Raw genomic sequence first — 15,221 nt, 5'->3', positions numbered from 1 at the left:
CGGGTGCCCACCCCGCGAGCCGGGGACCCGGATAGAGCGGGATCGTCTTGAAGTGGAACACAAGACTTCGGCGCCCGGCCGACCGGAAGGTTCCGACGGTCAGCCGGGGCTGTTGAAGCGCTCCTTTGCAGGCCGCGGTGCCCACCCAGGTGTCCGGAAGTCAGGACCCTGCACCCGGCAGCCATTTTACCCCTGGAGCGGGCCCTTGGCCTAGAACAGCGCTCCATATGATTTCACCCCTGCCGGCAGCTACAACCACCTTTCCCCTGGACCGGTGAGAGCAGGGAGGGTCAGTGGCAGCAAGGCGCGGGCCCTCTGGCCCTGAAGTAGTGGCCGGTAAGAGGGAGGGGGACCCTGAGACCGGGTCTGTGAGGGTGGGACGCCTGCATGACCCCTCCGTCAGGGGCAGCTAGGTGCGGACCTCCGCAGCTCCCTAGGCATTCCTCTTGTAGGAACAAGGGTGCCAATGTCCTGGAGGCCAGGAGAGAGGGAGCAGATGTCGACCTGCGGCAGCCCAGGGCCAGCCTAGGTCTAGCAGGGACAGAAGGGTCCATAGGCCCAGGTAAGGGTCAGGCACGCAGGAGACCGAGGGGGGAGGGGGGGGACGTAGGGCTGGAGAAGCCAATCTCTCACCATAGCCGTCTTCACCCTCGGTCCGTTCCAGCAGGGTCGCCCCTTCAGCTACTGGCACCGTAGTGGCAGGACGCCGGGGGAGGGACTTGGCGTGCGGGCGACCCTTGCGCTGGCGGGATGCAGGGGAGCTGGGCTGCCCTGGTCCACCTTGCCTTCTGTGGGGGAGGCAGCAGCTCAACCCCGGGAGAACAGAGAGGTCTAGTGCGTCTCTGTTATCCCTGATGATCTGGAACAAAAAGAAAATAAAAAAGTAAAAATCTAAAATTGAAACAAGGAGAAAGCAGCCCTGCAGAGCAGGGAGTGTCTTGCCTCCTTGGACACTAAGCAAAAACTGGCAGTCTCTCTCTCCAGGCTGAGGGTATAGCTGATGGAGGAGGGGCTTAACAGTCTTCACTTAGTGTCACGCCTCCTATGGAGATGAGCTATACCCAAGGTCTTCTGTGTCCCCCAAGGAAATTGGGCGAGAAAAAACGTTTTAAAGATACAAACGCAAAGAGGAGTACATTTCTTTGCACCGTGGTCAATGGTTGATGTGTGCCACTGTATTGTTCTACATGTGGCATAGGTCGGGGGGGGGGGGGGGGGGATACGCCTGACGTATAGACTGGATAAGATGTGAACAGAGCCCAAGATTTAAATCCGGTTCATACTGTTACTCTTTGTAATAACTTACACTGGAAAAGCCGAGAGAAGTGTTTCTGCACCACTGCCAGAGGACACGCAGTCCAGTGTGCTGCCGCAAACCTTGTCAGGGATTTCAAGCAGTCATCCTAAAAGTAGGCAAATGAGATATCAGATTTTTCACTCAGACAAAATAACATCAATCAATGATCATTACAGGAGTCATTTATGAATAGATATGCTCCAATTTTTGATGTATATCTGTCGCAGAGGATTTGCGGCCGGACCTGTGACTTCTTACACATCCACGCCAACGTTCACCAGTTCTAAAAACAGGGGCATAGCAAGGACAGGCTGGCCGGCCCGTCTCAGGTGTAGAAAATGATCTAACCACACCAGCAAGGGATCTCGCATAGTTATGTAGAGGCCAATGCCTCTACATAACTTAGGCGCATTAAGCGCCAGCTCAGGGCCTTATTAAAACGTCATCTAAAATGCCGGTCTTAATAAATGACCCCATATATGTCTAAAAGTTTTCATATTTTCCAGATATATTCCCTGTTTTAGGAGCTTTCCATGACTCGGATACTGATGACCACAGGGATAGGTCATCAATATCTGATTGCTGGGGGTCAGACCCCTGGCACCCATCAATCAGTTGCTTGAAAAGAACTTTGTACTCGGGAGAAAAGCAAGCCAAGCATTACTGATTAACACCGAGGACAAACCAGCTTAAGGACAGCTGCACACATTGCAGAATACGTAAGGTTTTTTTTTCACGCGGGTTCTCGTGTGGAAAAACCGCAGTGTATTACAGTACCAGCAAAGTGTATGAGATTACACAAATCGCATGTACATTTTGCAGATTTTTTTCCATGCGGAAATGGACCTACTGAGTGGATTGGATTTCAAAATATCCAATAGCATGTCAATTAGGTTTGTGGTTTTAGCTGAAAGTTTCATCCTTTTCAATGGAAGGGCGAGATCAGCAGCAAAACCGCATCAAAATCTGCATTTAGACATTGTGCATTTAGGTGCGGATTTGTAGCAAGGAAATTTGTGCGGAACTTATGTTCACCCACATCTGGGTGCAGGTGGCCTAAAGGGATTTTCTGGGATTTCAATATTGACGGCCTATCATCAATATCTGATCGGTGGGCATCTAACTCCCAGCAACCCACCAATCAGCTGTTTGCTGAGCACCGCAGCTTCTTCCTAGGTCTGTGATGTCAGGCCCATCGGTCACATGGTTTTTCTATTGCTCAGTCCCATTTCAGTGATTAAAACAAAAGATGACGGCAGCATCTCCAGTGTATTTCTTTATTGGACAAGCATTTACAGAATGCGTGCAATAAGAACCACCAGACAGCTACGTTTCTGCTATATCCTAGCCTTTATCAAGGCTTGTCCAATAAAGAAATACACTGGAGATGCTGCAGTCTTTTGTTTTATGCTACTTGATGGACCACTGAGGATCTGTGGACGTTGGTTGGCTGATGCGTTCTGGTGAGGTCATGAAGGTCTGAGTGCTGCTCTACATTTGTTGTTTGCCCATTCCAGTGATTGACACTGATCTCAATACCAAGCATGGCTGCTATAACATGCACTGCACCGTGTTTCATATAGCATGAAGCCACAGCACTGTTAGAGCTTGTGAGCCCTTCAAACACATGATCAGTGAGACCCCCCCCCCCCCCCCGATTAGATATTAAAATCCCAGAAAATTCATCATAAATCATGCTCACCTGTCGACATGGTAGATTTCCAAATAAGGGTCTTTCTTCATCCGTTAATATGCGTTCTGAAAGAGTGCAAAATCATGGTTACCTGTAGTCTAATGGAGAAACACTGATTGACTATAGATAACCAATTCTTACCAATAATTTGCATTGTGTACGCACAGCTTTCCCAGCACATGATGGGGACACGAGGGTCCTGCTCATTGGGGTGAACGTTGAGGCCGACCTTGTATGTTGCTGTTCCAAACGTGGTTAGCATTTCTTTAATACTATCTGAGTATGGGTTCCTTGTAAAGAATGGGAGACCAAAAAGTTCACTTAGTGTCACCAGTACAAAAATATGTCCAACTGCAAGTAATTTATCTATTGTTCAAATGCACCTAAAACAAGAAATGAAGCAGCTTTGCAAATAACTTTAGCGTTTTGTCTCAACAGCTTCTAGTCGGACCTATGGGTCTCCATGGTAACAAACTACAAACAACCCTTTTATCATCTGTTTTGGTAATTCAACCCTCACCCCTTCATTATGTTCCTTTTTTACAAACAAGGGTTAAACTAAAGAGTGTATTAGACAGCCCGATTTAACAGGCGAGGGAAGCGTTCCTTCCCAGCAATCGTCTGCTTGCTAGCGGAGGAGACCGCTGGTATTACATGCAGCTATCTCCTCCACAGTATAGGGAGGAGCAATCGTTATACCATCACACTTCCCTATACTGAATCATTGTTTGCTGGCAGCAGATCGTGATTAGACAGCATGGTCTGTAGTCTTCAAACAATGATTTTTTTTTTAACCTGTCAAAAGATTTGGACTGCCCAAACTTTCGCCAAAAAATCAGCAGGTGTAATACACCCATAGGCCTCTTGTACACGGCCGTTGTTAAGCTGTTCCGTGTACAGTTAGATCGGTGGGGGTCCAACTGCTGTGACCAAATTGATCACAATAATGGAGATCCTGTTCAAACTCTATGGGCCTGCTGGACATACCCGAGTGCTGTAGTCGATTTTCCCTGGCAGTCCCGTGGCTATGAATGGAGTGGTAGCGCACATGCTCAACTGAAGCTCCAACAGTGGCCTACCTGCTATGGGGCTCAGTGGGGAGGGAGGGCTGGTTACTGACCCTCCTTTCTTCCCTGAGTAAAAACACTGCATTTTCACACAGCCTCCACTAGGGGCGTTAAAAATGCAGAGATTATTACAGCTTCCATGGTAGTTGTATTCATTCCTATTCACTGATCTCCCCCTAGTGGTGGCTGCAGGCTGACAGCTTTGTAATAGAAGAAAAGCAGGAAATTTAATAATGTATTTTTGCCAATTTTCTGGTGAAAACACATTGAAAAATATGGTGTTCAAAATAAGCGCCATATATTTGAAGAAGCTCTTCCACTTTTTCTAACATAAAAGTTGAATAAAGTGGGTGAGGCCTAAGGCAACCTTTTTTTTTTATTACAATTTGAATTCAATTCAAATGTATTCAATTTTTTATTTAAAAAAAAGAGCTAAAAAATAATCATAAATCTGGAGAGTGGCGCACGTTCTGCATTGCCTGGTAGTGATTAACACATGTACACTGGAAAAATAAAAAGTTTTGCTATGGAGCCCTATGAGATCTGAGTATGCTGCTGTGCTCCATTTATGCGAAGAGGACAAAGGACCCTGTTTTTGTGATCGGTCCCAATAGACGGTCCACCAACAATTTATTTTTTCCTTTTTTGTGGCTGTATAGACTATCAAGACATAGAAGATACAGTCATCAATGATACAATCACAATGGATTTGAAGATCTACACTCACCAAAAGAATTAGGAACTAGGGCTGCACGATATGGGAATTTTGTGCGATTGCGATTAGGGCCCTAAAAATTGCGATAACGATGTGCGATGCAATATTTTAAGGGAATTGTGCTAGAGGTCTATTTGCTTGGATTTTCCCATATGAGCCGCTGACGCGGCTGGGTATGACAGTTGAGGGGGATCTGCGGATGACGCACCGTTGTGGGGGATCTGCGGATGACGCACCGTTGTGGGGGATCTGCGGATGACGCACCGTTGTGGGGGATCTGCGGATGACGCACCGTTGTGGGGGATCTGCGGATGACGCACCGTTGTGGGGGATCTGCGGATGACGCACCGTTGTGGGGGATCTGCGGATGACGCACCGTTGTGGGGGATCTGCGGATGACGCACCGTTGTGGGGGATCTGCGGATGACGCACCGTTGTGGGGGATCTGCGGATGACGCACCGTTGTGGGGGATCTGCGGATGACGCACCGTTGTGGGGGATCTGCGGATGACGCACCGTTGTGGGGGATCTGCGGATGACGCACCGTTGTGGGGGATCTGCGGATGACGCACCGTTGTGGGGGATCTGCGGATGACGCACCGTTGTGGGGGATCTGCGGATGACGCACCGTTGTGGGGGATCTGCGGATGACGCACCGTTGTGGGGGATCTGCGGATGACGCACCGTTGTGGGGGATCTGCGGATGACGCACCGTTGTGGGGGATCTGCGGATGACGCACCGTTGTGGGGGATCTGCGGATGACGCACCGTTGTGGGGGATCTGCGGATGACGCACCGTTGTGGGGGATCTGCGGATGACGCACCGTTGTGGGGGATCTGCGGATGACGCACCGTTGTGGGGGATCTGCGGATGACGCACCGTTGTGGGGGATCTGCGGATGACGCACCGTTGTGGGGGATCTGCGGATGACGCACCGTTGTGGGGGATCTGCGGATGACGCACCGTTGTGGGGGATCTGCGGATGACGCACCGTTGTGGGGGATCTGCGGATGACGCACCGTTGTGGGGGATCTGCGGATGACGCACCGTTGTGGGGGATCTGCGGATGACGCACCGTTGTGGGGGATCTGCGGATGACGCACCGTTGTGGGGGATCTGCGGATGACGCACCGTTGTGGGGGATCTGCGGATGACGCACCGTTGTGGGGGATCTGCGGATGACGCACCGTTGTGGGGGATCTGCGGATGACGCACCGTTGTGGGGGATCTGCGGATGACGCACCGTTGTGGGGGATCTGCGGATGACGCTGTGTTGTGGGGTATCTGCGGATGACGCTGTGTTGTGGGGGATCTGCGGATGACGCTGTGTTATGGGGGATCTGTGGAGGACGCTGTTATGGGGGATCTGTGGAGGACAGTGTTATGGGGTGGATCTGTGGAGGACGCGGTTATAGGGGATGTGTGCTATGACACATAGGGCCATGAGGGGGGCCAGCATAAGACACACATATAGCATCTTATGCTGGTCCCCCTCATGGCCCTATGTGTCCCCTCATGTGTCCTAAACTGCGCACATAACTGGCTTTGTGTGTAAAGTATTTTACTAGTGTGTGAAACAATCTCTCTCCTATTGATAACATGGCCAGCCTCTGTACTCACTGTCACTATGAATGCACTGCAGTGAGCGGCAGCGAGCTGGCCGGTTGGCGCGTGACTGACATCACTTAGTAACGCTCCTCCCACTTCAGGAAGCAGGAGCGTTACTAAGTGACGTCAGTCCCGCGCCGGCCGGCCTGCTCGCTGCCGTTCGCTGCAGTGCATTGCATTCATCGTGAAAGTTAGTAGAGCCTGGCCATGTTATCAATAGGAGAGAGATTGTTTCACACACTAGTAAAATACTTTACACACAAAGCCAGTTATGTGCGCGGGGCCCCTTCATATATAATCGCGGCATTTTTGGGTCGGCCAAATCGCCATATCGCATTTGCCGATTATCGCGATTCGATTATTTTTTCGATTTATCGTGCAGCCCTATTAGGAACACCATACTAATACGGTGTTGGACCCCCTTTTGCCTTCAGAACTGCCTTAATTCTACGTGGCATTGATACAACAAGGTGCTGATAACATTCTTTAGAAATGTTGGCCCATATTGATAGGATAGCATCTTGCAGTTGATGGAGATTTGAGGGATGCACATCCAGGGCACGAAGCTCCCGTTCCACCACATCCCAAAGATGCTCTATTGGGTTGAGATCTGGTGACTGTGGGGGCCATTTTAGTACAGTGAACTCATTGTCATGTTCAAGAAACCAATTTGAAATGATTCGAGCTTTGTGACATGGTGCATTATCCTGCTGGAAGTAGCCATCAGAGGATGGATACATGTTCTCATTCTGTTTACGCCAAATTTGGACTCTACCATTTGAATGTCTCAACAGAAATCGAGACTCATCAGACCAGGCAACATTTTTCCAGTCTTCAACAGTCAAATTTTGGTGGGCTCGTGCAAATTGTAGCCTCTTTTTCCTATTTGTAGTGGAGATGAGTGGTACTCGGTGGGGTCTTCTGCTGTTGTAGCCCATCCGCCTCAAGGTTGTGCGTGTTGTGGCTTCACAAATGCTTTGCTGCATACCTCGGTTGTAACGAGTGGTTATTTCAGTCAACGTTGCTCTTCTATCAGCTTGAATCAATCAGCCCATTCTCCTCTGACCTCTAGCATCCACAAGGCATTTTCGCCCACAGGACTGCCGCATACTGGATGTTTTTCCCTTTTCACAGCATTCTTTGTAAACCCTAGAAATGGTTGTGCGTGAAAATCCCAGTAACTGAGCAGATTGTGAAATACTCAGACCGGCCCGTCGGGCACCAACAACCATGCCACGCTCAAAATGGCTTAAATAACCTTTCTTTCCCATTCTGACATTCAGTTTGGAGTTCAGGAGATTGTCTTGACCAGGACCACACCCCTAAATGCATTGAAGCAACTGCCATGTGATTGGTTGACTAGATAATTGCATTAATGAGAAATAGAACAGGTGTTCCTAATAATTCTTTAGGTGAGTGTATATACAGCAACATTTTCAATGATAGACATGTACTTATATTTTGAAATCTAACATATTAACTAAATAATCCAGTAAACAATTAAACTATAGGCTGTCCATTGTCTCTTATTGTTCTCAAGATGGAAATAGGAGTTGTCCTGTGTACTAGAAGGCAGAAGGTGCAGGAGCACCCAAGATATTGAGTGGTTCTGCGTGTTTCTATACAGTCTCCCAACATCTAACCTGTCAAGTGAGGGAATAGGTAGAATTCTCTTCTGGTAGTGAGGGAGAAGCAGATGTGTAGTTTAGAACTAGACCCCCAACAATCTTAACCTATCCAGTGAATGGAGATAGCTTGCTCTTACTGGAAACCCCTTTAAGTAAAGGATCATTTATATACGTACTTTGGTTGGAAAGCAGGCCGGAAACCTTCAGGGACGTTTGATTGCTTGGAAGAGTCTGGTTCATCTATAATAATTAGATAATTATGAGTAGATCTGGTTACAGCGTCACACAAACATACAAATCCACAAAAATAGGTTAACTCACCCATGCTCTTCTCTGCATTAAGCTCTTTTAGTACTCTGATTTGCTGTCCTGTTACATTTACCCATTCGGACAAATCTGGTTGATCTGAAAAATCTAACCTGTGGAAATAAAACACAGAAGACATTAATGAAGGTGAAGACTGAACAGCTTCGACCAACTTCTGCTCTAACACAGACAACCGCTTTTTAAAAAGTGTGCTTCAGCACTAGCAAAACATGGCTGCTTTATTCCAGAAACAGCACCGCACCTTTCCATTAGTTGTGTTTGATACTTAATGGGGTCATGCCTCAGTACCACACACAAACTGTGGACACTTGGGTACTTTACTTGGAAGAAAGCAGCATGTTTTTCTAATCTTGGACAATTCCTTTAAACTACCACAGGTGCACCCCCTCTCAACGATCAGGTGATGCCAGGGGAACCCATGTTTGGCTTCTGCCAGGGAAATGTGGCATAAAATGCTGGTCTTGCATTGTAATACTCGGATTGGTTGGTTCTGCCAGAGCGAGGACTGCATTCTTCGACTTAAATTTGCCCTGGTCTGGAGAAAAAAAAAAAATCTTTGGCCCAAACATATTTATTTTCTTGAGGTTGATGATTGGGTTCTCCAGGGTACAGATATGGATGACCTATCGTCAGGTCATTAATATCAGATCGATGGGGGACTCTCCTGGCACCCCCCCAATGATCCACTGTTTTGGGCTGCCGCAGAGCTGTGAACAGAGCAAAAGTAGAAGGTCCCATACACTGTATAGTTTCACTTGAATGGGAGCTGGGCTGCAGTACCCCGACACAGCCACTACACAGCGTATGGAGCTGTCTGCCTCAAACTCTGTACACTGTATAGTATTTCACACCACGACAGGCCAAAATAGCTCATTGGTGGGGGTGCCACGCGTCAGACCCCCCCTGACCAGAGTATAGGTCATCGGTATCTGTAGCCCAGGGAACCTCTTTGAAGGATAACGGTCACATTTAGAACCTCATTTCAATTTTCATATATGTAGTTACTAATAACATGATATTCCAGAATCAGTTACTATTAGACTGACTTACCCCATATTTAATAAGATTCAGGCCTTAGCAACCAGTCTGCATAAAACTGCAATTTCCCAATTCAGTTAAGATGGCCGCCACTGCCCTCACCCCGAGGCTAATCCCGCCTGCCCTCACTACCCACAATGCATTGAGCTCCTCACATGCACTAGCCAGTAACAATAGCCCCCCAAAAGTGTCAGTAAACAGAGCCCTCCCCCCTAAAGGGTTAATCTCCTGCAGCACAAAGGGGTCCTCTTACCACATGTTGCTTTCATTTATACACTGAGCAGATGGCAGATCTCCCTTCCCTGGTTTGCGCTGCTCCAACTCTGCATTCTCCAGCTCTGCTGAGTGAGGGAGCGTCTGCCAAGCGCAGGGACAGGGAGAAGTGCACACAGCCCAGGCACTGTTATCAGCTGCTGGGGAGGACCTGGCTTTAATCATTTACTTACAGTCCCTGGCTGTCAGTAATGTGACGCTGCACGCTGCGTGCTCTGTCTATCTGTTTAGACCGACCATGCCTAGCAACCCTATTTTAAGCACAGGCAAAAGTAGGCAGTACAGGGAACAAAAATTTGGAATTAAGGGGTAATTGAATACACAGTGAAAAGTTTAAATAGGGCCACCAAGGTGATATTAATCACCACAATCCAATACTCCAAAAAAAAAAAATATATAAAGTGTAACTTATGTTTTCATCAAAAAATACATTTTAGCATATGATACTGCTGGTGCCTCAGCAGTCTGAAGCCTAATGCAGGCATGCAGTGTGGAGGAGCGCCCCTCTGTCTTCTGTTACAATTAACTGGAGACAGACAAGCCCTAGCAACGGTCTTTTAAGGGACCAGTAGGAAAGGGACAGGGGACATGAACATGAAAGCTGTTATTATAAGGTAATTACAGATCTTTTGGCAATCATTGACAGACTAACTCAGGTATACATGCCTAGCTCTCAAACTGGCAAATAAAATAAAAACGAGATTTTTGTATAACTTACCAGTAAAATCTCTTTCTCGCTCTTCCTTGGGGGACACAGGAGACCTTGGGTATAGCTCAACTACCTAGGAGGCGTGACACTAAGTGAAAACTGTTAAGTCCCTCCTCCAGCAGCTATACCCTCAGCCTGGAGAGAGAGACTACCAGTTGCGTGCCCAAGTAGTGAAAAAAATGCAATGACCAACCATGTAAAACCAAACAAGTCAACTACCCGACCGGGGCAACCAAACCGTAACAGTAAACCAGAACAATGGGTGGGTGCTGTGGAAGAGCGAGAAAGAGATTTTACTGGTAAGTTATACAAAAATCTCGTTTTCACGCCCAATTCTTTGGAGGACACAGGAAACCTTGGGACGTTTGAGAGCAGTCCAAGAGGGGAGGGACTACAGCCCAAGGCGAAACCACCGGAGGTATTAAGAAACCGCCGCCTGCAAGACCAGGCGGCCCAAAGCAGCATCCGCCGATGCATGGGTGTTCACCCTGTAGAACTTGGTGAATGTGTGCAAGGAAGACCAGGTGGCCGCCTTGAACAGTTGTTCAGCCGAAGCCAGACCGCTGTGGTAGAATGAGCGGTAACACCAAAAGGCGTCTCCTTGCCCTTGGTGCGGTAAGCCTCGGCAATAGCCATTTTGATGAAGCGGGCAATAGACACCCTGGACGCCGCCAACCCCTTGCGCGGGCCTTCTGGAACCACAAAAAGAGTGTCCGTGCGCCGAAAAAGTCCGGTGACCTCCAGGTAAATCTTCAGGGCCAGGCGGTGAAGCTCCCATTCTCGAGGGCGAGACGGACAAAGGGAAGGGAGGACGATGTCCTGATTTGGAGATGAAAGGCGGAGAAAACCTTCGGGAGGAAGGAAGGGACCGGACGGAGAACAGCCTTATCCTGGTGGAAGACCAAAAGGGGCTCAGTACAAGAAAGCGCCGCCAATTCAGACACCAGTCGTAGAGACGTGATGGCCACAAGGAACATGACTTTGCAGGACAAAAGGCGAAGAGAGACCTTCCGTAACGGCTGGAAGGGGGAGGATTGGAGCGCCGAGAGCACAACATTAAAGGTCCTAGGGTGGAATGGGAGAGCGATAAGGAGGAACAGAGTGACCGACTCCCTGGATGAAGGTTTTGACAGGTCCGAGATGGGACAAAAGAACACTGGAAGATGATGGAAAGCACAGAGACCTGACCCTTTAACAAACAGACCCAGACCCAGGTCCAGGCCAGACTGTAAAAAGGACAGGACCGTGGGGAGGGAAAAACGAAGAGGGTGAAAATCCAGATTCTCGCAGAAACCTAGGTAAGACCGCCAAGTCCGGTAATAAATCCTGGACGAGGCCGGCTTCCGCGCGCGGATCATGGTATGAACCACATCCGCTGAAAAACCCAGTCGCGTCAAAACTGCGGTCTCAACAGCCACGCCGTTAACGGTAGCGACCCTAAATGCTGGTGGAAGATCGGCCCTTGAGAGAGAAGGTCTTCTCTTAGAGGCAGCGGCCAAGGCGCGTCTCCCAGAAGTAGCATCAGGTCGGCGTACCAAGGCCGGGCGAGGCCAATCTGGGGCTATCAGGATCGTAGGCATGCCTTCTGTCGCGATTTTTCGGAGAACTCGAGGCAGAAGGGGGAGGGGAAACACATACAGGAGGGAAAATTCCGTCCACAGAAGAACGAGAGCGTCGGCGCCATACGCCCTTGGGTCCTTGGACCTGGACAGAAAGGTGGGGAGCTCGTGGTTGAACCTGGAGGCCATAAGATCCACATCCGAACGACCCCAACGGAGGCAAATGGACTCGAACACGTCGGGGTGCAGAGACCACTCTCCCGGGTCGATTGTGGTCCGGCTGAGGAAGTCCGCCGCCCAGTTTTCCACCCCGGGATGTAAATAGCCGACAGGGCCGGAACATGAGTTTCCGCCCAGCGGAGGATGTGAGACACTTCCCGCATAGCCGCTGCACTGCGAGTGCCCCCTTGATGATTTATGTACGCTACGGCCGTGGCGTTGTCCGATTGGATACGGACGGGATGGCCCTGAAGCAGGGGAGTCCAGTGCCGGAGCGATAGGAGAATCCGTCAGCTCCAGGATGTTTATCGGCAGCTTGGATTCCGATGGGGACCAAGTGCCCTGGACGGACTGGGGAGGAAACACCCCTCCCCAACCCTGCAGACTGGCGTCTGTGGTGACCACCGACCAGGTCATCGGCAGAAAGGATTTCCCTTGGAGAGGGGTCCGTAACCACCAGAGGAGGGAGGTCCGAACATGGGAAGGGCCGATACAGACTCTCCGGGGACTTGTCCCAGGCAGACAGGATCGCTGTCTGGAAGATGCGGGAGTGATATTGCGCGAATGGAATCGCTTCGAAGCAGGACACCATCTGTCCCAATACCCGCATGCTGGACCGGAAGGACGGACGGCGGTGGAGAAGGAGGATCCGAACCGAACGGTGAAGGGTCAGACGCTTTTCCGGCGGGAGACGAACCTCCGCTGCTTCGGTATCCAGCAGCATTCCCAGGAAGACGAGCTGTCTGGAGGAGGTAAGTGAAGACTTGGGAAGGTTGATAATCCAACCTGTTAATGAACAGGTCGTCCAAGTAGGGAAGCAGAAAAACACCCCTGGAGCGGAGCAAGGCCAGGACAGGGGCTAGGATCTTGGTGAACACTCGAGGAACCGTCGCCAGGCCGAAGGGGAGGGCGATAAATTGATAGTGGTCGTTCCCCACCGCAAAGAGAAGAAAACGCTGGTGACACGAGCGATCGGCACATGGAGGTAAGCATCCTGGATGTCGATGGACGACAAACTCCCCTTTCTCCAGAGAAGCCACCACGGATAGGAGGGACTCCATCCTGAACCGGCGAAGATGGAGAAACCGGTTTAACCGTTTGAGGTCCAAGATCGGTCTCACGAGCCTTCCTTTTTGGGGACCACAAAAAGGTTCGACTAGAACCCCTTGAATCTGGAGGAACGGAAGTAATCACTCCCTTGTCCAGAAGGGTGCGAATGGCTTCGGAGTAGGCGGCCGCACACTGGGGGTCCCTCGGGGCACGGGACCGAAAGAAACGATTCGGAGGGAGGGACGCGAATTCAATTTTGTATCCGGATGACACAATCTCGAGTGCCCAGGCGTCGGAGACGTGTGCCTGCCAGATGTCCCTGAAAAGGAGGAGGCGGCCCCCAGAGGGGGGGGGGGGGGGCGCACCTTCAGGCGGAGGGCTGCTTGGCCGAGGAGGGGCGAGCAGGTTGGGACTTACGCCAGGAGGGTTGAGTCCGAAAAAAGGGCTTTTTATGCCTATCCTGGGAGGGATTAGAGGAGGGACCGGTCACGGGTCGAGGGCCGGAGAACCTAAAACGAGAGAAACCAGGACGGCCTTGAGTGGTGCCCTTGGTCCTGGGCTGGGGAAGATGGGTGCTCTTACCCCCCGTGGCTTCAGAAGTGATCTCGTCCAAGCGGGTCCCGAATAAACGGGAACCCACGAAGGGAAGTCCAGCAAGAGACCGTTTGGAAGCGGCATCCGCCGTTCAAACTTTTAGCCAAAGTTCTCTCTTGACTGAGACAGCCAGAGCAGAGGAACGGGCAATGAGGGCATCCGCATCAAGTGAGGCCTCACAAATGAATTTCCCTGCCTGAACAACGAGCTGGGCTAAAGAATGGAGGACCTGAAGGGAGACGTCCGAATCAAGTTCCTGGTCGAGCTGGGAAGCCCATTCCGAGACCGCCTTCCCAGCCCAAGCGGAAGCAAAGACCGGTCTGAGGGCTGAACCGGAGGCGGCAAATATGGCTTTTGTAAGGGATTCCATGCGACGGTCTTCAGTGGACTGAAGAGAGGAGCCGTCCACCACAGGAATGGCCGTGCTTTAAGACAGACGGACAACGGGAGGGTCGACCTAAGGTGGAGACGCCCAAGTGGAGATGCAATCCGCTGGGAAGGGATAACAGATATCCAACTTCTTAGGGGGGGGGGGGGGGGGTAAAACGGGCATCGGGGCGAGTCCAAGCCTTAGAGACCATCGAAGAGAAGTCGGCGTGGAGGGGGAAAACCGTGGACGCCTGTTTGGGGCGGAAAAAGGACACGCCGGCCTTGTCAGTGCCGGGAGTGTCGTCGTGAATTTTAAAGGTGGTGCGAATATTGGTAATGAGATAACCCACAGCAGAGGCTAGCTTGGACGGCAATGCCGAGTCCATGTCCCAATCCGAATCCACCAATTCTCCCTCAGAGGGCATGTCCTGTGAGGAGGAGGGACCCGACTGAGTCCGCACCCGCGGAGGAGATAGGGACGCGCCCGAGGAAGACGAGCAGTCCGCCCTGGAGCACTTCTGGAGGTGCCGGGCCCTGGAGGCATCACTGGGAGCGAGGGACCCAGACGGGTCGGCAGAAGTAGCGGACCCGGAGGGTACGACAGGGGGTGTAGCAGACTGCGTGGCAGGCTGTGTGTCTACAAGGCGGCCCACATGAGTGAGGCTTTCCACGGCCTGGGACAGGGATCTTGCCCAATCAGGTGGATCCAAGGAAACAGGGGGCGGCACAGCAAGTGGCGGACCCTGTATTGGGGCCTGGCATGCAGAGCAACGTGGGTCTGATTGCCCCCGTGGAAAGGGTGCTTCACAGGCGGTGCAGGGTCCGCCCTGAGGGGTCAGACATGTTCGTGATAAGGTTTGCAGAAAAAAAGAGAGGGGAGGGCTGTCCAGGCTAGGGGCTAACAGTCCTACCAGACTGAAGACCTCAGGGCAGTGCGGCAGCGGTTGGAGAGATCCAACAGCGTCACGGCAGCAGAGGAGAAGAGGCAGCAGCAGTGGCCAGGCTCTTGAGGTGAATTGGAAAGGCGGGAATGAGAGGGGAGCGGGAAGCGAAGCCCCGCCCCCACCAATGCTC

General features: G+C 50.9%; 1 protein-coding gene across 1 annotated transcript in view; it reads right to left on the bottom strand.

Annotated features, from left to right (window-relative positions):
* UBR2 (ubiquitin protein ligase E3 component n-recognin 2) overlaps nucleotides 1-15,221 on the bottom strand; it is a 141,507-nt gene that overhangs the window by 37,660 nt on the left and 88,626 nt on the right. Inside the window, 5 exon segments of the mRNA XM_040430376.1 lie at nucleotides 1,307-1,403; nucleotides 3,000-3,055; nucleotides 3,132-3,280; nucleotides 8,186-8,249; nucleotides 8,331-8,428. Coding sequence (XP_040286310.1) covers nucleotides 1,307-1,403; nucleotides 3,000-3,055; nucleotides 3,132-3,280; nucleotides 8,186-8,249; nucleotides 8,331-8,428 — 464 coding nt within the window.

The sequence above is a fragment of the Bufo bufo genome, chromosome 4, assembly GCF_905171765.1.
Source record: "Bufo bufo chromosome 4, aBufBuf1.1, whole genome shotgun sequence".
NCBI classification, from domain to species: Eukaryota; Metazoa; Chordata; class Amphibia; order Anura; family Bufonidae; genus Bufo; species Bufo bufo.
Note: the sequence above shows the minus strand (reverse complement) of the source record. Positions and strands in the feature narration are given on the sequence as shown.